At 37.9% G+C, this 22,766-nt stretch overlaps 1 protein-coding gene across 1 annotated transcript in view; it reads left to right on the top strand.

Annotated features, from left to right (window-relative positions):
- The window catches only part of LOC119647125 (non-specific lipid-transfer protein), a 57,266-nt gene extending 41,423 nt beyond the window's left edge, over positions 1–15,843 (top strand). Inside the window, 3 exon segments of the mRNA XM_038047912.1 lie at positions 14,754–15,015; positions 15,018–15,419; positions 15,485–15,843. Of these exon segments, the coding sequence (XP_037903840.1) occupies positions 14,754–15,015; positions 15,018–15,419; positions 15,485–15,675 (855 nt within the window). The 3' untranslated portion in view covers positions 15,676–15,843.
- Positions 15,844–22,766: the final 6,923 nt, after the last annotated feature.

The following is a 22,766-nucleotide window of genomic DNA, read 5'->3' as shown; positions in this document are numbered from 1 at the left end:
TTTCGCAAAGTACTAATCAAGACCTTTCATTTGATATCCTACACGACTATATCTGATGAAAAAAGTAATTTCATTCGAATGCCAATTATTCTCGTTAATTATAACGTCAGCATCGTATTTATACGGTTGAGGATGCGGTAAATTCGCACGAAATTGATAAGTTTAAACTGCTGTAACTTCGACACTAATAGAGCTTGGCATGTGTATGCACGAGACTGTCCTCTATGCCGGTGCAAAATTTAGTACTCCTAGGCTGAATTTAAGAGGGTTTTTCAGACAATTTCTAAAAGTTGGGCTGAATGGGACATCTTTCGAGGCTCAGATTTAACATAAGTGTTTTATACAAAACCTTAAAAAGGGCTGTAGATAAGTAGATTCCTCATAAATGCGACTTTAATATTTCACTCGAAAGCCAATTATTTTCGTTAATTATGACGTCAGCATGTTGCCAGTATCACTTTATAAGCAGTAAATTCACGCAAAATTAGAAACTACTATAACTTCGGCGTTAATGGCCAGATTTTCATGTGGCACGTGTATGAAAGATATTGTCTCTCTATACTGTCGCAAAATTTGGTATTCCTAGGATGAACTTAAAGGGGGCTTTTCAGAAAATTTCTAAAAGTTGTTAATGTACTATTAGTAAGTTTATTTGAGCAGATATCGAAATGGCACATATTTTGAGGCCTAGATTTCATCTAAGCGCACTTTCTTGTTTTTTTTTCGGATTTTTGGGTTGAATAGTTTTCGAAAATGAGTCCTATCTCGCGCACTTTTCAGTTCTCGTCAAAACTAGTATTAAATTCACACGACTTTATTCGGTGAAACAATTTTTAAAGCGCGAGCTTCCGGTATTCCGACTTGTTTTTGTCTTCTTGTTAGCTAATTGCATGAAATTTCACAAAAAAAAACACACACACACAAATAAAAACTATTGCGGGGTACGACTTGAAACTTTGAAATGAAATGAAATGAAAGAGCTCAGTTAGTATTTTTTGAAAATGATCTTGTTGCTGAAATTGGGTGAAAGAGGTCTCCTTCTCAGAATCTATCCTATCGAAATATCTGAAAAAAATCCCAGTGTTACATCTATAGGAAATTTAAGCCTCAAAATACATCCTGTTCCGATATCTGCACTAACAGAGTTAATAATATTATATTTTCATATTTTAGACATTTTCCCGGCAATCCCCCTTAAGTTCATCCTAGAAGTATGAAATTTGGCCCTGGTATAAGGGATAACATAAGGCACGTCGTGTAGCGTATATATGGTTAAGACGAGTATGACGTCATATCATATAAAGTGATCTCATATGAACGGCGGATCCGGTGTCCGGATAGCTGAGTGGTTAGACCATAAGGTTGTCGTACGAAAGGTCGCGGTTCAAATCTCACTGGTGGCAGTGGAATTTGTATGGTGATTTGACGTCAGATACCAGTCGACTCAGCTGTGAATGAGTACCCAAGTCAAATCAGGGTAATAATCTCGGGCGAGCGCAATGCTGTCCACATTGCCTCCTAAAGTGTACTACTGTAGTGTACCGTTGCGGTTTTGAATGAAGTGTTCTAACACACTTCAAGCCCTGATCCAATATGCATTGTTGCACCAAAGATTATTACTATATGAACGGCAGAGTCGGAATTTGGAGGCATATCAAGGAATATTTAGAACTTTTAGGTATGTACGAATGGGAAAACGTGCATCGGAAATTTCTCATCCAAGATGAACACAAAACCTTTATATGTTTTTATATGGTATCCCAATATAATTTTCTGAAAATAGCGGGGTTTTTTCCAGCCAATAACTAAACATTATAGTAGTATACTATTATTAACTTTATTTTAAAGGATGTCGGTATGGAGGGTATTTCGGAGCAGAAATGCACACCCCCCTTTTGCATGGATGGGAACCCCTCTCCTCTCCCTTAAATTCACTGTATTCGTGAGCGTTCATAGTTTCCATTTTTCGCCAAATTTGGTGCTAACCGCTATAACTGTCCCTGAGAGAAATGTGTGTGACACAGGCAGACAGTAAACTGATTTTAATAAGGATTTGTTTTACACAAAACCTTAAAAACGATAGCTTATGGCGAGTTTCCTAGGTATGGTTTGATGTGATCATTGCATGAAGATAACTGCCTAAACACACCTAGTTGGCGAGAAGTTGGCAAGGCTTACTTTCAGTTTCAAAATTTGATGATAATCCACTTTTTTAAGTTTTTTTTGTAAAATTTATTATATTTAGCGACAAATTTCCTTTTGTATGGCATCATAGATATGGAAAATCTAAAAAAAAAACAATTTTTGTTGTCACTTGTAGTTCCTCTTAACCGCTGTTAAGAGCGTTTAGCAAACGGTACGTTTTAAACCGTGCCATAATTTGCTGACTGATTGTAACAGATACATTAAATATTTAAAAGGGTTCTATTCATGAGACTAGACAATAACCTCTAAAAAATTCATTTCCTAAGTTTTTGTGTGAAACAAAACATTATTATGTTACCATGTTTTAGAAATTTATTCGAAATTCTCTTTAATTAGTTAATTTTAGAAGTACAAAATTTGACATCCGTATATTGCCTAGTTATATAGGATATATATCTGAAGTTTGAATGCTATTCAACTATTATTGATAAAGTTATAGAATGTTGAAATTTTGCATTTTATGTGAGACGTGTATGCCGTGATCAACATATAAAGTGAACTTATATGAACGGCGGGGTTTTAGTTCTCGTTTTTTTTTGGTTTTTTTTTTAGTTATTTTAGTTATTGGCATATCAGTGCCAATTACTCGGGGTATATGTAGGTACTAATGAAGCTTGTCAATAAGATAGACATGTGTGTACGTCGGTGCCAGCAGTTTTGAATTACCGTACATATCTGTGTGCTTTTGTGCACGTAGTAAATATATATGCATTGGCATGCGGTAACAGGCAATGTTTGTTTATTTAGGATGAACAAAATATTTATGTGTTTGATATGTACAGTGCAGTGCCATCAAATTATGAACATCAAGAAAATTTTGAAACATTGCTTTTTGAACTGTGAAATAATATAAATTATGTTTCAAAAAAGATTGACCGTAATGAATTTATCAAAATGGGCGATGATTAAAATACACTTATTTTAATCTAAAAGTTATTAATAGTTTGTCCATCACCCTTTGTTTCAAATTATGCTTTCAATTTTGTGTGCTATACTCTGAACACAAGATTCAATGCGCTATAAGTGGTAGGCATACTTCGTGAATATTTTGTGTTAAAACTTTCTTCGTAGGGTTTTCCCTCTCATAAACCTTTTGTTTTAAAAAACACCAACCATTTTCCGTTGTGTTGAAAAGAGGGGCCTGGACAAAAACCTCTTGACAGATTTCGCGGCATGGCAAACTGCATAGCCTTGCATAAAAATAGTAGAATCTCCATTGGCTTTCACTCGTTGTTTAAATGGCAGAAGACCATCCTTTAAAACTTACATATTGCTACTGGTTTTTGCTCCCTTTCAAAAAGTGCAAGGGTCCAGGAATTTTATTCTTTACCACTCCCTAAATCACCATTGAATAATGGCGTTTAACTATTATTTGAGCGCAGTATGCTGGTCCCAAGCCCAGGTAAAGAGGGAGGGTTTGAGGCAACCAAAATAAAATGCTGAGATCAGGGAAAGAGATGAAATATAGTTGGAGTTATTCCACTGTGCTAAATACTACCTGATTTCTCTTGGTGACAGTTCCTGCGACAGGCCGATCAAGAAAGTGCATCCAATGTCGTTAGAAACAATATGATCGAATCGAGTAACCAGCCTCGAAAAAATGCCAGGGCATCCACCTCAGTCGACGCGGCAGGACGGTCCCCGGTCCTGTCCAGAAATGGGGAAGGGTTCTTGACGCATGGACGGCATCAGGACTTTGTGTGAAACAAAACCTTATTAGAATCGAGACGGTGTCTGTCTGTCTGTCTGTCACACCCGATTTATTCGGAAACAGCTGGACCGATTCTCACGAAAATTGGTGAGAGTATGTAATCTGGTGTTCCCTTTACATGCAGTAAGTGGCGCCATCTTGTGTTAAGTTTAAGGGGGGGCTCCCCATACATGTGAATGGAGGGTGCAAATTTTTTTTTCACAAAATGTAGCCATGTGGGTGTGTGGGTATCAAATGAAAGGTCTCAATTAGTATTTTTCGAAACTGGTTCAATATTTGATATTGGGTGAAACATGGAGGAGTGAGGGCTCAAAGTATGACCCCAAAAAGTGTAACAGGTCTCGTTCTCAGAACCTATCCAACCGAAAAATCTGAAAAAAATCACAGTGGTGCAATCTAGGCCTCAAAATATATCCGGTTCCGATATCTGCACAAATAAAGCTAATAATAGTATATTTCCACATTTTCCAAATTTGGCATGCGTGTAATGAAGGACATAATGCACAATTTGGTCAAGTTTGAAGAAAATCCAATTATTATTAACTAAGTTATAGGGGGTGAAGCTTTACAATTTTTGTGAATTTCGTACACTCTACAACCTGCATGACGTCATCATCACATATCAATTCGTCAATACCACAACGAAATGAGTTGGGTCGCAGAGAATTATTTTGTTTTAGTTTTTTTAGTTATTTGCCAACCAGACATGTGTGTATATAGGTATATAATATATGCGTGCTAATGAACTTTGCGGGTAGTGCCTAATTCAAACAGATATAAGAAGTAAATCGGAAATATGGGTACGATCCATTTATATACGTGCATATATGTGTACAGTATTCGGAAATAGGCAGTTTGTTTGTTTAGGGTGAACGTAATATCTATGGCTGTAATATGTAGGTATGTCTCGTAGTTTGGAAAAATATAAAGGAATATGTTGGATTTGTAGCTATATACGGATAGAAAAATGTGCGTTGAAATTTCTTACATAAAATGAACACAAAACCTTTATATCCGAAGCGCGAGCTTCCGGTATTCCGACTTGTTTTTGCTTTTTTAAGGTTTTGTTTGTAAAACAAAACCTTATTAAAATCGGTTTACTGTCTGTCTGTCCGTCTGTCTGTCTGTCTGTCCGTCACACGCATTTTTCTCGGAGACGGTTGTAGCGATTGCCACAAAATTTGGTAGAAAGGCGGGAACTGTGAACGCTCACGCATATAGTGAGTTACATCCTTTTACGTCGAATTTAAGGGGGGGTCCCCATACATGCAAAGGGAGGGTGTAAATTTTTTTTTCATCAAATATAGTCAAATTAAAGGTCTCGATTAGTGCTTTTCGAAGCCAGTCTTAGTTTTGAGATTTGTTGAAAAGGTGGGGGGTGCGGGGGGTTGAAAGTGTTCATTTCTTTAACGAACCCATTCTCAGAAACTACCTAACCGAAAAATCTGAAAAAAATCAGGGGGCTGTCGCTATATGGTACCTAGGCTCCGAAATACCCTCCATACCGATACCTGTTCAAATAAAGTTAATAATAGTACATTACTATAATTTTTAATAAATGACAGGAAAACCCCTCTTAAGTTCACCCTAGAATCACAAAATTTTGCAACAATATAGGCTATAGCATAGAGCATGGTCCTGCCAAATTTGGTGAAAATCGCACTATTATTAACAAAGTAATACTAAGTCAAAGCTATCGCTTATCTGCAAATTCAAGACTATGAATGTCAATATCACTTGAAGGTGGCTATTTTCACATAATATATGCATATTTTACGTGCTACATGCTAATGGGACAAATGCACACCCAAATCTCTTCATAAAAGAAATAAACAAAACCTTTCATACCTGAAGCGTCTAGCTTCCGGTTTCCCGACTTGTTTGTTTTGTTTGATTTGTTTTGAAGAACTGGATAAAGATATAAATACAAATTTTTCACCATAGATTTATTTATATCTTGAGCGTGCATAGTAATTTTTCCAGTCCGATCATATAGTTCGTTATTGAAATACAGAGCAATTTATACACCCATCTCCAAAAAAGGTGTTTTTCTGCTGCCACGCTGGAGGGCGCTGTGATCATCTTAAAGAAACAAGAAAATAGCATTTTAACCTACAGACTTAGCTACGGTCCGCAAACTAGGATTATAAAAAAAATATTAAAAGCTAAATTTTTGGTGCCGTGTTAAACTTTTTTTTTATGAATTTTGACGTTTTTTGCGGCTTCTGCAATGAATAAAAAAAAACTACTGAATGAATCGCAATTATCTTAGTTTGCGGACCGTAGAAATATGTTCTGAATAAATCCTGGAAATTTCAAAGAATTTCGTTGGATAGATTTTGGGCTATAGTGGCAGCCGATTTTCAATATGCAGTTTCGAGAAAAACCCATTTAAAAAGTAGAATGCGATTTTTAGCCATAAGACCTTAACTGGCCGTTAATTTGCTATACCTAATCCATAAACCTTAGGTTTCTTCAAGAAACACATGTACAGCCTTGGCTTCAATTCTCGTCCTTTTAGTGAAATCATTCTAAAATCATTCGGACCTATAAATACGAGCTTTATTACATGGATCGACATAAATCTGGCATGTGACTGATCACGTGTTTAAGACTATAATTGCCGAACGACTCCGAATACCAAAAAATCACTTTGTCCATGTATTCTACACTTCACCTAGATACAATTGATGCCAAAAAAAATTCATTTCCGCGGATCCGACACACGGGATGACCCCCTTAAGTAAGTTAGTTCGAGCAAAACAACTACGAGTTTGCAAGCTAAATGTTGGCACCTTAATTGGAAAGACCGAGGAACTCGCAAGAGCCCTTCGGAAAAGACCTAATGATATTTGCGCTCTGCAAGAAACCCGATAGTCTGTGCCAAAAGCTGCGACATAGAATGCGAACGCGGTAAAAATTACTATAAACTTCTTTATTTTGATAGCCCACACACTCAATATGGTGTTGGCATTGCCATTTCAGATAGTTTCCGTGATGTCATTAAAGGAGTCGAATGAATTGATGATCGACTGATGAAGATCACCATTATATCAGCTGATCCCAATATTCACTTCCTCATCTCATACGCACCACAGACAAGCCGACCTGATGCCGAGAAAGATGCCTTCTAGCAACTTCTCGATGAAAAGACTTGTAACGTGCCTGCTGACGATTATATCATGATTGTCGGCGACATTAATGGTAATGTGGGTGAAAAAAGATAACAAGTGCCATGCGGGAAAGGGGTTTGGAGAGCGCAATGAGGGTGGCGAGCGTATAATCGATTTTGCGGATGCCCATAACCTTGTACTTATGAATATACGGTTCATGAAACGATTGTCTTCCTACATTTTATAGTGGGGATAGTAAAACGCCAATCGACTATATTCTCATAAGACGCCGACATTCTACCACCGTCATTGATTGTAAAGCCGGTCCCCATGAGACCATCGCATCTCACCATCTGGCCGTTGGTTGCCGTCCTGAGAATTAAGCGCGCAATGAATGATGGCGATTTCGTGAGAAGAAAAAAGAAATGATCTCACTTATGCGATTATCAACCATCACGAATGTGGAATCAAATGAAAGACACGATCCACAAAGCGGCCAGGTAAGTGGTACATCAACCGAAATACTTGGCTTTGGAATGATATTGAAATGAAGGTCCGTGAAAAGAAACGCCAATTGGCAAATTCATAAGAATGTCAATCAGGAAGCAAAGAAAGCGGTCGCAGTCAGTGGGTTATTCTTATTTTTAGCGAATTCGGCCTCCTTTAAGTGTTCTAACATCCTGGTGTGAACTAGCCGTTTTGTTTGCCCGACGTAAATTTTGTCGCAGTCTGGGCAGGAAATGCCGCTTTTTTCTGTACACTCTTTTTTTGTCCTTGACTAATTATAACCGGGTCCTAAATAGGTATCGTCTGCTGGTCGACGTGACTCGGAATCACGGAATCAACGTTTATGTAGCCGCCTTTTGATGTTCTGCCTCCGACCCGAGTAGGTTAATGTTATCCATTGCTTAGGTTCTGTGTTCACCTTCTGGAAGAGTGTTGAAAGTTGCTGTCTTGAGGCCTGGCGTAGTTTCGGTTTGATCCGATTTTCAATGAGGTTCCTGTTGTATCCGTTTTTCTTGGCTGTTTCTAGGATGTAGTTCATTTCTTTCTTTCTTCATCCTTCATTGATCGGTGTTGTGACATCCTGTGAATCATAAAGTTGTATGCCGCCATCTGTGATGATATGTAATGGTTTATTGTGTCTGGGTCGGTTTCCTACAGATGTCGAATTCAAAATCCTCTCTTTCCTGCATTTTATGGAGGATAGGGGGTTGCCCATTGCTGCCCCTGCTATGCGAGGTATTTATGGAGAAACTCAACCGGGCACACAGGAACATCGATTTCATCATGGAGATCGAGAAGGAAGGGGAGATACCGTTTCTAGACTTAAAAATAATCCGGGAAAGAGCACTCTCTGTACAGAGATGCAGCTGCCAAACAGCTAGCCGATACTCTGTCCCAATATAGGGCCCATGTAACAGCGTTGAAGGAAATGCGTTGGACAGGGACCTGTTTCCTTGAGAAGAGCCACTACAGCATATATTATAGTGGCTATCCAGTAAACCATGTGCTTGGAGTAGGTTTCTTAATTAGCCAATGAAACCTGCTGTTATCGGCTTTGGAAATATAAGCGAACGGCTGCGTTTGCGAAGCAAAGCCTCATAAACGTTCACGCCCCTACAGAGGAGTCTGCAGAGTCGGAGAAGGATTCCTTCTATGAGGCAGTCGAGTAGACCCTCGAAGCCTGTCCCAAATATGATATCAAAATCGTTCTTGGAGATTTCACAGTCAAGTAGGGACGGAGTGCGTATTCAGGCGATACGTCGGCCCCATAGCTTACATCAAAATACAAATGATAACGGACTGGCGATTATTCAGTTAGCAGTGTCACACGAAATGATTGTTGGAAATACCTGATTTGCGCGGAAAGCGGTCCACAAACACACGTGGGCCTCTACAAAGGGGACCTCTTTCAACCAAATAGACCACGTGATGAATGTAAGAACATACAGGGGGGCCAATATAGACTCGGACCACTATTTCGTTGACATGGTATTCCGAGCTCCAATTACGATACCACCAATACTGAAACCATTCACAACATAGCTCTCCGTAACACCTATAAGGGGGAAATGGATGTCGCAATAACCACAACTAACAGATGTCCTGGAGATGAAGCATCAACAAATGATCTTCACAAGGCTGGTTCGAAGATGAATGTAAGTTAGCAACGGAACGGAAGAATGCTGCATTCCGAATAATGTTGTATTCTCAAAGAACGCGGGCACGCGCAGAGATTTATCACGAACTCCTTCGAGCGGAGAAGCGACTTTACAGGCGGAAGAAGGAAGCCTGGGAGACCAACCTGTCTGTGAACTAGAAAAGTACAGGGAGCAACCACATCAAGCGTCAGCAGGATGAAGACTTATATATCTCAATGCTTGTCCTGCCGAGACAAAAAGGGAAATCTGATTTTCAACTGAATGGGCAAAATGGAGCGATGGTTTGAGTATTTTTACGAACTGCTCAACAACCAAAATATCGGTGAGTTGGAGGTCCCGCCGACTGAAGACGACGGGCAAATGCTGCCACCACCAACCGTAGCAGAAACAGCCCGTGCAATCCACCGACTTAAAAATCATAAGTCGGCAAGAGTCGATGGAATTACAGCCGAATTTGTTAATTATGGAGACGACCAACTACACTAAATGGTTCATCAAATAATGCTCACAGTATGGGACAGCGAACCAATGTCTGACGACTGGCAACGAGACATTATCTGTCTCATACATAACAAGTCGGGAAACCGAAAGGTTTTGTGTATTTCTTAGTACGTAGCACGTAATATATACATATATTATATGAGAATATCCACTTTCGGATGATATTGACATTCATAGTCTTGAATTTGCAAAGAAGCGGCAACTTTGATAGTAGTAGTGTGATTTCCACCAAACTTGGTGAGATCATGCTCTATGTTATACCCCATATTGCTACTACTGTTTCTTGGTGCTAGCATTAAATTTAGGGGGGTTTTGCAGTCAATTACTAAAAATTATAGTAATATAATATCAACAGATATCAGTATGGAAGGTATTTCGGAGCCCAGGCACCATATAGTTGTAGCCTCCTGATTTTTTTCAGATTTTTCGGTTGGGTAGTTTCTGAGAATGGCCCTCTTAAATGAACGATCACTTTCAACCCCCCGCACTCTTCATCTTTCCAACAAATGTCAAAACTAAGACCGGCTTCGAAAAGTGACTATATTTGATGAAAAAAAAATTTACACCCTCCTTTTGCATGTGTGAGGAGCCTCCCCCCTTTAAATTCGTCGTAAAAGGATGTAACTCACTGTATGCGTTCGCAGTTCCCAGCTTTCTACCATATTTGGTGTCAATCGCTGTAACCGTCTCCGAGAAAAATGTGTGTGACAGACAGACAGTAAACCGATTTTAATAAGATTTTGTGTTTACACAAAATTTTAAGAAGGGAGATATCACACAGTGCAGCAATTATAGAGGTATCACGTTGCTGAGTACCATCTATAAGGTATTCTCCCCTATCTTGCTAGGGCAGATAGCCCCATAAGTCTAGAATATAATGGGCCCACACCAAACAGGCTTCACTCCAGGCAAATCAGCAACAGATCAGATTTTCTCTGCTGCAAACGATGTGAAAACTGTTGGAATATAAACATCAGTTCCACCATTTTTCATTGACTTTAAAAGCGCCTATGACAGCATAACCAGGGTAAAACTATACACGGCCATGAGTCAATTCGGTTTCCCGACGAAATTGAGACTCCAATTCGGGATAGAATGGATGAAAAGTTTTATTTCCACATTTATTGGTTTTTGCAGTTTGTATTTATGATTATGATTATTTTAGTTTTAGACAAAATACGAAGTCAAATTTTTTGATGATTTTTCAAGAGACTTAAAATGAACATTTTCTATTTTTCTGCTAAATGAAGTCGATCAGTCCGGTCGATGGTTGGCAACTAACTGTCGCATTAAAAACAACCCTGCTGCGCCACAAAACTAACTAGGCTGATCCTGGCCAATGTGCAAGGCCACATAAAAGCAACAACCAACAACGGTCTAAGACAAGGGAATAGCCTATCATGCATCCTCATCAACTTGGACCTGGAGAAAGTGATTCGCGATGCAGACGTAACTGTGAAAGGCACCATTCTCTTCAAGTCCATCCGACTATTGGCCCAAGCTGACGATATTGACATTATGGTAAGAATAACCCGAGATATGTTCAGTCTACCTTCATGCAGATCGAACAGGCGGCGCAAGATCTCGGGCTGCACATAAATGAACGCAAGACGAAGTACATGGTGGTAACATCAGCAGTAGTCAAACGAAAACAATAAAGATAGGAGACTGCAACTTTGAGACTGTTGAAAATTGCTCCTATCTAGGTCGAAAATCACAACCGATAACAGCTAATGATAATGAAATCCGCGCACGATTGTTGGCTGCCAACAGAGCCTATTTTGGCTTACAAAAACTGTATCGCTCGAATCGTCTCATCATAGGGTCAAAGCTCTTACTGTACAATACTATGATCTTACCAGTCCTTATGTATTCCTCGGAAACTTGGCCTCTGAGCAAGCAAAATTGCGAACTCTTGGCCACGTTCGAGAGAAGAATCCTCGGAAGAATTTTGGCCCCCTACATGAGGATGGACGATCCCGTAGCCTACATAACGACGAAATCTATGAGTGATACTACAACCGTCTAGTTGTGGAAAAATCAGCTCAACAGGTTGCGGTGGGCGGGTCACTTAATCCGTATCGATAAGGATTATCCAGTCCGGAAAGCCTATAAGAGCAATATCTATGGTAGACAAAGAAGACGAGGCAAACTTTGCCTGAGATGGAGCAATGGCATAGGTCAGGACGTTGAACAGCTTTTAGGGATATCGAATTGGTGGTGGTCGAACCGAGGTTTCTGGAGTTCCTTATTGAGGGAGGCCTAGACCGGATACCGGTTGTTGGGCCGTTGATGATGATGAACCTTTAAAACTGTTGAAATCTATTGATTTAATAATCGATGTTAATGACGTCAAACGTTTTCACAATAAAAATAGCCTATTTTACGAATGTATAATATGATAATGGTACCAAGCACGACACGCAATGAATCTCTGTGACGTTTCTATTCAGTAGCACTTTTTCATCGTAAAGCAGAACATAACGGTACTTTTTCCAGTGTCAGCATGGAATTCAGAAGTGGACATCAAGAAGCTTATATGAAAAAAAATATACATATAAAACTGCGGTAATTCACTGGCACTGCCCTGTATGTACATATGTGTATGTTGGACTTTGGCAAAATATGAAGGAAATCGTGTATAGAGAATTTCTCACATGAGATGAACTCAAAACCTTTTTACTTGTTTATGTTCTTATAGATGTATAGATATTTTTCTGAAAAATACGGAAAATTACCTTTACTTGGGGCAATTTCCCGCGTCAATATTTAAACTTTTGGAGTATATCGTGTAATATTTTTATTATTCAAATTTTATCGTATAAACTTATTATTTTTTAAAATTATCGGCTATTCTATGTGAATTGAGGGTTTCCACTCTCTTCAGAATTGAGGCCCCTTTTCATTGCTCTATGCTGCTTTGCGCGATACCGCAATCGTCAATTTTCTCTGACCATGCCGTTGCGCCAATTGTGATTCAAATTAGATCCGTTATTGCCAGATGTGTTCTTGATCCTTCATTGAAAGTTATTGCTATTTCCACAATATTTTTGCCCTGCAGCGGTTACTTCGACTATCTTAAAATACAATTTTAACTGATGTTCAATACAATCGGGCACATGCTTCTTCGTATTACTCAGAAATTGTTCAGCTCTATAATATTCATAAATATACAATGTGAGAAGAAATAGCTAGCGCATCGTACTCCGCTTGGAATAGAAACCCATTTCTATTTATGCGAAAGTACCATTACAAAATTAGCTATAACCTTTTTTTTCGTTGGGAATTTTAAAAATTTTACGAGGTGATTCTTTAAGGTGGAAGGAAATATGATGATGGACCTAAATCTAATTAAAACTTCTGGGGTGCGTTAAAAAGCTAGTTGTCGCATAAACAAATTTTCGAATAAGTTCGATTTTTGGAAGTATGAAAAGATATCCCAATAGAAACGTACAGGAAGTTGATTATCATTATGGCTAAAAGGATGCGACAAATCACTGTGGCCATTCTGTATATTAATTACAGCAATGCTTTACCAGTGAAAAGTTAAATTAATTTTACGGCTAACATTTCTAAACATAGTTGTTTTATTCTAAGATAAATATATTTGCTTTATTCAATTAATTGTAAAAAAACAAGATCTGTTAGTAATTTTCAATATGCACATAAAAGTGCTAGGTGTTCTTCTGCGTTTCTATTAGTTCATTATATATGCGTTACCGTCTTAAACTGCTCCGCGTAATCCAATCTGTTTAGAAGAAGCGTGAGCTTACAAAGAGTTCTTATTTTTCCAACGGTATATGCTATCAAGTCATGATTCACTTTGTGTCACCATCATAAATTTACGTGGAGTTTAAATATGCATACATGCAAAGGGGGATTTAAAATTTTTTTCACCGAATATAGTGTGGGGTATCAAATGAAATGTCTCGAAACTTATGTTAGATTTCACGTGAATTGTAAAGTGCGCAAGTAAGGAGTCAAAATGTTAACAGACAAACAGGGCTCATTTTCGGAAACTAACGAACCCAAAAATCTGAAATCAGGGTAGTGCGCTTATATGAAACTTAGGCCTCAAAAGATGTCCCATTCCGATATCTGCTCAAATAAACTTACTAATTGTATATTACCAACTTTTAGAACTTGACTGGAAAACCCCCCTTGGGTTCATTATAGAGGTACTGTATGCATCAACCAAAGGACAGTATCGTTCATACGCACACCAAGTTAAATGGAAATCCGGCTACTAGTGTCGAAGTTATAGCAGTTCAAACTTATCAATTTCGCGAGAATTTAATGCATCTTACACCATGCAAATAAGATGCTGACGTCATAATTAACATTCATAAAGGATGTACTTCTCCCCAGCTCTATTTAAGGTTTTGTGTAAACAAAACCTTATTAAAATCAATTCAGTGTCTGTCTGTCACACTCGATTTATTCGAAAACGGCTGAAGTGATTGTCACGAAATTTGGTAAGATGTGGTCTTTTAATCCTTTTAGTTATAGCCGGTGGCGCCAGTTTGTTTGAGTTTGTGGCGAGGGGAGCGAAAAAAAAGTGTAAATGTTTTTTCACAGAATATAGTCATGTGGGGTATCAAATAAAAGGGCTCGATTAGTACTTTCTAATCTTATTTCTGATAATAGGGGAAACATAGAAGAGATAGAGCTGAAAATGTGTGTCCCAAAAAGTGAAACAGATTTCGCGTCTGAGAACCAATCCAACCGAAAAATCTGAAAAAAATCATATCCGCATATTTCTATAGCGACGCCCTTAAATGATTATTGCTTAACTGCAGAAATTATTTCTCCCTCAAAATTAATAAGACTCGCCGCGGTAATTAACAGGTAATTAGGTTGATAGTTTAAAAAATGTTAAAATGTAATTAAGTAATTAGTGAAGAAGTATAAAAGAACCGTATTATTTTTAGTAGCTTTGAAGGGGGTGTGTTGCTCCCGAAATATATATTTACATTGAAAACTAAAAATTGTAGTTTGAAGGAAGCTACTCCTTGTCTGTCAACCATTTCAAAGATATTTATTTTTTTATAATTCCAGGGAAAAAGTTTAATGGCGATTGCGGGATATGATATGACGAAAGAAGCATCTCGTAGATTATTCGCCAAAACGAACTATAAACCACAGGATGTAAATGTAGTTGAATTACATGATTGCTTTTCCGCAAATGAACTTATTACATATGAAGCCCTCGGGCTTTGTGAACCGGGAGGAGCAGGCGAATTGATCGATAGCGGCAATAATACATATGGTGGTAAATATGTTGTTAATCCCAGCGGGGGTCTAATTTCCAAGGGACATCCACTGGTGCCACCGGATTGGCACAGTGCGCAGAACTCTGTTGGCAACTTCGTGGTGAAGCGGATTTACGCCAGGTTCCAAATTGTAAATTGGCACTACAACACAATCTAGGATTAGGAGGGGCTGTAGTACTTGGACTTTACCGTCTTGGCTTTCCTAATGCACGGAAACAAGTACGCATGAATCTTACCAATGCAGGTGAGATTACAGATAATCCCGACAATTTCCAAGTAGCACCTTTATTAAAGTTACTCGAACAAGCAATGAAGGAGGATAAAGATAACTTAATAGAAAAAGTCCGGGGCATTTATGGCTTCAAGGTTACAAATGGTCCAAATGGAAGTACTGCATATTGGGTCATTGATGCTAAAAAAGGAAGAGGTCAGATTATTTATAATGGAAAAGGTAAGCGCGTACATGAAATTTTACTCTGTAAAGGAGATCCTATCAAAAAGGTGTTGCTTTTGTAGATAAGCCTGATGTAATCTTTACCATCAGTGACAAAGATGTTGTCGAATTAATTTCTGGAAAACTTGAACCACAGAAGGCATTCTTTCAAGGCAAAGTCAAAATTCAAGGCAATATGGGACTAGCATTGAAACTAATAGATCTTCAGCGTTCAGCTCAAAACAAATTTGAACAAATTCGATCCAAGCTTTAGAGTAAGGAAAAAGTAAGTTTTCTAGGAAGTAACGGTAAAGGTGGTTACATAATATGTTTATATTTTGTTAAAAGATTTTATTTTTCAAATAATTCGGTGAACGGAATAAATTTAATGGTCAGCTTCATTTAATGGGAGATGTAAATCAAAGTTGATTAGATAAAAATATGGCTTTTCTTCTTCTTTAACCTTTTTCCTGTTCAAAGCGGAGTCGACTCGTGTGGAGCGATTCCGTCATTTTGCGCGGTCATAGGTCCGATGTGAATTGAGCCAAGAAGCTCTCATCAAATTACTATAGTGCATCAAGCGATCATTGATTCGGCCAGTCTTTTGGTCATTTCCCATCGACATCGTTCATCATTATCAACGTCGCAATTCCGAGCTCCACCAATTCGATATTAAAAGCTGCCTAGCATCCTGACCTACGCCACTGTTGCATTTGAGGCAGAGTTTGCCTTCATTTTTTCCATAGATATTGGTTTTGTAAACTATCCGGACTGGATCATCCCCACGTCGACCTAGGCGGTCGACGTGCGCCAGATTATATCCAGAGCCAGAGGGTCGGGGTATCGCTAGTAAATTTCATCGTTATATAGGTTGCAATCAGCTGAGACTTATTAAAAAGCCAGAGATGACTATGTTTATAACATTTTTTGCTAAGGCCTGAGTAAATCTCACCACACTTAATTTATCTTTTCCCTTGCTCTGAACATTTTGTTTTATTTTACCGAAAATACCTCAAACCTCCTTATTTATCTGGGCTTGGGATCAACATGTTATGTGAATGACATAGTAGCGAGTTGTATTTTTTTTTCCCAAATATAGTTTTCAATTCGTATAATATTTCAGGCAGCTCAGAGCAAAAGGGGAAATCCTTTTTTAAGGTTCTATTCAATTTTTTTAAGCTTCCTCTCACCATTCTTCTTTGTTTTTGTTATGGTCACTGTCACACGGGACATCCAATGTCAAGCGGCCTATACACTGCTTTATGCAAATGATGCTTCCCTAGCGTCGCACGGCAACTTGTCCAAAAATATACTGATCGCCCCACGCAACACGGTCTCAAATTGAATCTGATTAAAACTGAAATTTTGTCGACCGATCCCCATGAAGCAGACACTGGGTTAATGCTATTTGCCAATGGGGAACTGTGTTATGAAATTCCTTCAGACATTAGCACAACCTGGATGAAGTGGGGTTCTACAACGATCGACGTTTTAACGAACGGCGTTTCGCGGTAATGGGGACGAAGATGTTGCTTTGGACTAGTGACGCAACATGCCGTGATCACATCCGCAATTAAGGTATCGGTAATCGACATGGGGTTGCACCGATCGTGAAAAAATTATATAGGCTAAAGAAAATGAAGAATATACTTTGAAAGTCTATTGCGAACATCGCAAGTTCATCCGAGATTCATGTAGTAAGATCGATTCTGCTAAGAAACATCATACTGGCAAGTCTGGTGGAAATTCTACTATTGTTTACAAAGTTGTAGTCGGTCAAAATTGCCCCTTTCGCATCAAACTACTATTCCTCCCAAGATAAAATGTCAGTACCATATCGAACATCTGGTATATTTAACATATATACCACATGGGTTCAAAAGTTGGTAGGCTAACGCACAGTGGGTGCCACTAGTATTAAATTCACATCATTTTTAGTTAGCCCTAACCTTCAAAAGACACGTGCAGAAATTTAACAGCTGTCGAACTATTAGTTTGTGGGATAGAGCATGGTGAATGAAGCAACTTCTGTTAGTTTAAAGAAATTAGATAAAAAGGAATTTCATATGTTAATAAACCATTGCTTTTTGGCGAAAAAAAGTATTGTTGAGGCTTGATAAACTTTATTCGGACTTTGCACCAGGAAAGTTAACCATTTAGAAGTGGTTTGCTGAGTTTAAACGAGGCGAAATGATCACCGAGGACAATGCAGGCAGTGGATGCTCCAAGCTTTTACCGACAAAAACATCAAAAAAGTCCACAAAATAATTTTGGATGGCTACAAAGTGAAGTTGAGTTAGCTGAGGCTCTAAAGATCTCAAAGGAACGTGTTGGACATATCATGCATGAATGTTTGGGTCCGAGAAAGTTCAGTTCAAAGTGGGTGCCGGGCGAGCTCAAATCGACCAAAAACAACAACAGTTTTTGAAGCTCTTCCTTCATAAAAAACCCCGAATTTATGCGTCGATATGTGAAAATCGACGAAACATGGCTCCATTATTTTACATCAGAATCAAAACGACTGTACGAAGTGTGCAAAAACGCAACTGTTGAGAAGGAAAATCCTTCAATAGCGACTGTTACATAGTGTTATTGGAGCGTTTGAAGGATGAAAGTGTGGAAAACGGCCCCATTCGAGAAAAAGAAAGTGCTGTTTCATCAAAACACCGTGTCACAAATCAATGAAAACGATGGCAAAACTGCATGAATTGGGTTTCGAATCACATTCTCCAACAACTTTTCCCTGTTCTCAGGCCTATTTTGAGGCTAAAGACAAATCGTACTATAAAAATGGTATCGAAAAATTGTAGGACCGCTGTAATCGTTGTATCGCCCTCAAAGGCATATATTGAATAATAAAATCAAATTTTTTCAAAAAACTTTTCAACCCAACTGTTAACTGAAGAAAAAGATGTGCGGTGAAAAGGATCGTTGACGAAGCTGGTGCTTCAAGAACTCCGGCAGAAGTTTTTAATCAAGCAAATTATCGAACACCATTCGTAAGTTATCTACACAAGGGCCACTAAGGCTGAGGAATGAGCAACCGAAAAAGAAAGAAATACTCAACGGAGAGCAGTTAGCGAAGGCCATCGACGTGCGGGTTAAATGATTGTGATTTAACTATCACAAAAAATATAATTGAACTTCCCGAGTATATATAAAAAACCCGTTTTAATTTTTTTAGAAACTTAATTTCTAAAACAGCTTTATCGCTCGAGAGCGGTCTTAAGACTGACTTAAACATAATTGCAAAATTTGATTGCACCGTTGCGCAAAAATGCAAGGTTGCATAAAATTGTTCCTCCAGATTCCAGAATTAAGAATTCGAAATTTATTCCCATGATCTAAATTTGCAAGTTAAGCAAAGATCAGTTTGCTCTAGTAAAACTAGACGCCCTAGTCGCGATGCTGTAACGGACGTCGTTCATATTTTGTGTGGAATGTGGGGTTTCGGATAACGTAACTCCTTCCCCCCTTAATCCTCGATTCTCCTGAAGCCGGTTAATAATTTTAACTTTGAATTTTTTATGTTTACAATAAATATATGTTTTTGAAATCAAAACTATGGTTATTATTACGTACATTGAAATGTTTAATTTGGAATTTACCAATTTATGAGACTTCAATTCCTGAATTTCTGTTATCTTCTTGGTTGTATACAATTTCTTCAAAAGTTAATTTGCATTGGTTTGTGGTAAGTATTTGTTTTCTAGGATCACACATTTACATATGTAACAATTTTGTTGCTAAAAATCTTGTCATTGATTTGAAGGGTACAATTTCTAAAGTTATTGAAATAGTTTCCGGTAAGTATCATTTTTCTGGAATCGCAAGCACTATTGATTTTTACATTTTTCATATTATTAAGAATGACAATATCGTTTCCAATTTCGATTAATTCATCTTGCGCACTTTTGATGAATTTACAATTATTTTTGACTATACAATTTTTTTAGGGACTTTGCTTCCTGGTAGTAATATGTTTTGTTATTGAGTTCAATAATGTATTCCGGTTCCTGATCAATCTGTTTATCTTCAGATGTTGCAATGGATATTAAAAGTTTTTTATCGAGTTTTATAATTTTGATTGAAATTTTGATCGCAAGTACGATTGAACCATTGATATATATGTGGCTATTCCTAGTTTTATGTTCGAAAGTTTATTAAAGTCAATGTCATAATTCCTAATTTCTTCAGTGGTGAGTATGTTGGAAAATAAAGTACCGGTTGTTGCTCTTGATATGGTTTCCTGTATGGTTTCTTTTAATCAGATCTAGTTTAATAATTTGTTCTAGGAATAGGTTTTGGTCAAAATATGGATCTCCTGCTGCGGTAATGCTGTTATCTGATTCGACAGCGTTTTGAATGAGATTTAAGGTTTTATTAAAATTGTTATTTATTTTTATTTATTGGTTGAGGGTTTGTATCAAGTTGTGCGTATTCTGGTCAATGGGGTTCAAGTGTTTCTTTATGTTTCGTCGATCATCGTTGACCATTGTCCCGAATATCCAGTTGATTGCTGTTGATTTTTTCTATAACTAACGTTTGTTGAGACAACGGAATCATGGCTAGGATTCCAATTATGAACAATACCTGAAAAATTTAGGAATTTTACTGGTTGGGTTACAGAAGTATGGTTATCTTTGTTAAAGAACTAGTTTTCCCTGTATTATCTCTAGAATTACCTTTTTTCGAAGGTATGGGATATGTTTTTGAGAAAACGTTATTTTGCTATTACGTGAAATATATTCGGTGACGATGCAGCTAAATAGGCCGCGGTCATTTCCATTTTCCTCCTGCAGGGTTTCTTTGATGTTTTCCTTTACAAAATCGGGTGTGTCAAATGGTGGGCTTGTAAATAATTTTCCAAAGTATCGAGTAATGCTGAATTCGGCGTACCTAATGAGTCGTAGTACCTTATTGCCTTATCTTTTATGTCGATGGTTGCTACACAAATGTAGCTGATTAACGTGAACTGGGATTAAGATCACATCGTTCGAAAAGATATCCACTTATCTGGTCTACCTTTTAATCGCACTATAGCCGACTCGTAGAAGTTGTGGTACGAAAAACGTACTCATGGCATATACCTTCAATCCTTCTGGAATTTGTTGTTCACTCTGCTCCATAATAAGATTCAAGCAAAAATTGATGATTTAGCCAATTGTTGTCCATTAAAGTTTTATGTTGCTTCTAGTAATGTTTATGGCAAACTTTGATATTAGTACATCCTTGTCTAAACCTTGAGATGTTGCCTCAATGATCACGGCTATTTGTTCATTGGTGAACTCTGGAAATTCATTTATATTTCCATTCTTTTCATTTTCTGAGTGGTTACCGAGTTTGAACGGTCCTGTCGGTTTTCATATCTCTTTCTTATAATTTTCTGTTTTGTTTTCTCTATCCTTTCTTTGATAGTATCATGGTTTACTTTATGTTCCATGACATCTAGAGGAGTGGATTGATAACTTGTGTTATAATATTTTACTGCTAGTAACATTTGTATCCGTATAGGGCATTTTTCCTCCAAATTTAGTGCTCGAATCCTTTCGGTGATTGTGTTGTGAAATCTTTCGATATCAGCGTTCCCAATATGGCTGTTGGGCTTTGTAAAATGATATTGTATTTTCTGTTCTTTAAAATATTCTTTTATATTACATTGAATCCATTGTCAAGTATAAACTTGTTTACCTTTCCTCTGATTAATAGGAATTGTATTACTTTTTCAAGAAGAGTGTGGCTATTTTTATCTTCCAAATAGAAGCTGACTGCATGTTTGGAAAATTTATCGATGAAATTTATAAATGGATGTTTGCAGATTGAATAAATATCAACATGAATGATTTCATTAGTTGCTGAGGCGGTTTCAGTTAGATGAAATTTTTTCTTGATCGGGTTCCTATCGTATTTTGTTCCGCTGCAAATATTGCAGTTATTGATTATTTGGTGGACTGCAACTTTAAATTTTGGGTTATAAATTTTGGTTTTGATTCCCTCGTATGTTGGTCTTATCCCAGAATGTCCTGACTCATTTTTGTGGTACAGAGACATCTGTTTACGCAGTTCTTCCTTTTCTTCGATATCAGTGGCAAGAAAGCTACATTTGACGAATTTAGTTGCGGCAGTACCTCTGTTGATTACGATTTGTTGCAGTTTATTATATTCGTGATCCTTAAGATACGAATAAATACCTACTTTTTCTTTGGTAATATATCTACGTAGAATATAAGAAAATATAAGATTTTCGTTTTCGAAATCTTGTGTATTAACGAAGATTCTCCTGTTTTTGAAAGGATACTCAATTTCATGGTCCTTTTTAAGGTTTTGTGTGAAACAAAACCTTATTAGAATCGAGTCGATGTCTGTCTGTCTATCTATCTGTTTGTCTTTTTTAAGGTTTTGTGTGAAACAAAACCTTATTAGAACCGAGATGGTGTCTGTCTGTCTGTCACACCCGATTTATTCGGAAATGGCTAGACAGATTGTCACGAAAATTGGTGAGAGTATGTAATCTGGTGTTCCCTTTACATGCAGTAAGCGGCGCCATCTTGTGTTAAGTTTAAGGGGGGGGGGGGGGGGGGGGGGGCTCCCCATACATGTGAATGGAGGGTGCAAATTTTTTTTCACAGAATCTAGCCATGTAGGGTATCAAATGAAAGGTCTCAACTAGTACTTTTCGAAATTGGTTCAATATTTGATGTTGGGTGAAACATAGGGGAGTGAGGGCTCAAAATATGACCCCCAAAAAGTGTAACAGGTCTCGTTCTCAGAACCTATCCAACCGAAAAATCTGAAAAAAATCACAGTGGTGCATCCCTACGAAATCTAGGCCTCAAAATATATCCGGTTCCGATATCTGCACAAATAAAGTTAACAATAGTATATTTCCACATTTTAGAAATTTACCCGGCACCCCCCTTATGTTCATCCCAGAAGTACAAAATTGTGGCATGTGTGTAGTGAAGAATATAATGCACAGTTTGGTCAAGTTTGAAGAAAATCCAACTATTATTAACAAAGTTATAGGGGGTGAAACTTTTTGGGGATTCTGTAGGCAGCAATCACCTTTGAACTTCGTCCCCTCGCGTCGAGAACAAGATTATCAAGCATTTACTTGAATTCAGACAGTGTTAAACTTGGTGGGGCGTAGCAGCTGCATACATATACACCACTTATTTTCGCCCACACAAAGCCACTGGCTGCCTGACTTGCAATACATTGTATGGCTTGTCGACCCCCCCCCCCCCTGTCTGTCTGTCTGCCTTATTTTTTTTTTTTTCGGCGTTGGAAGGTGGAAAGGTTCAAAACCTACTGCTGGCTCCTGCCACGCAGTTATGTGAAACTTCTACTCACTAAAACCACCTC

The sequence above is a fragment of the Hermetia illucens genome, chromosome 1 (genome assembly GCF_905115235.1).
Source record: "Hermetia illucens chromosome 1, iHerIll2.2.curated.20191125, whole genome shotgun sequence".
Taxonomy (NCBI): Eukaryota; Metazoa; Arthropoda; class Insecta; order Diptera; family Stratiomyidae; genus Hermetia; species Hermetia illucens.
This window is presented reverse-complemented; position numbering and strand designations above follow the sequence as displayed.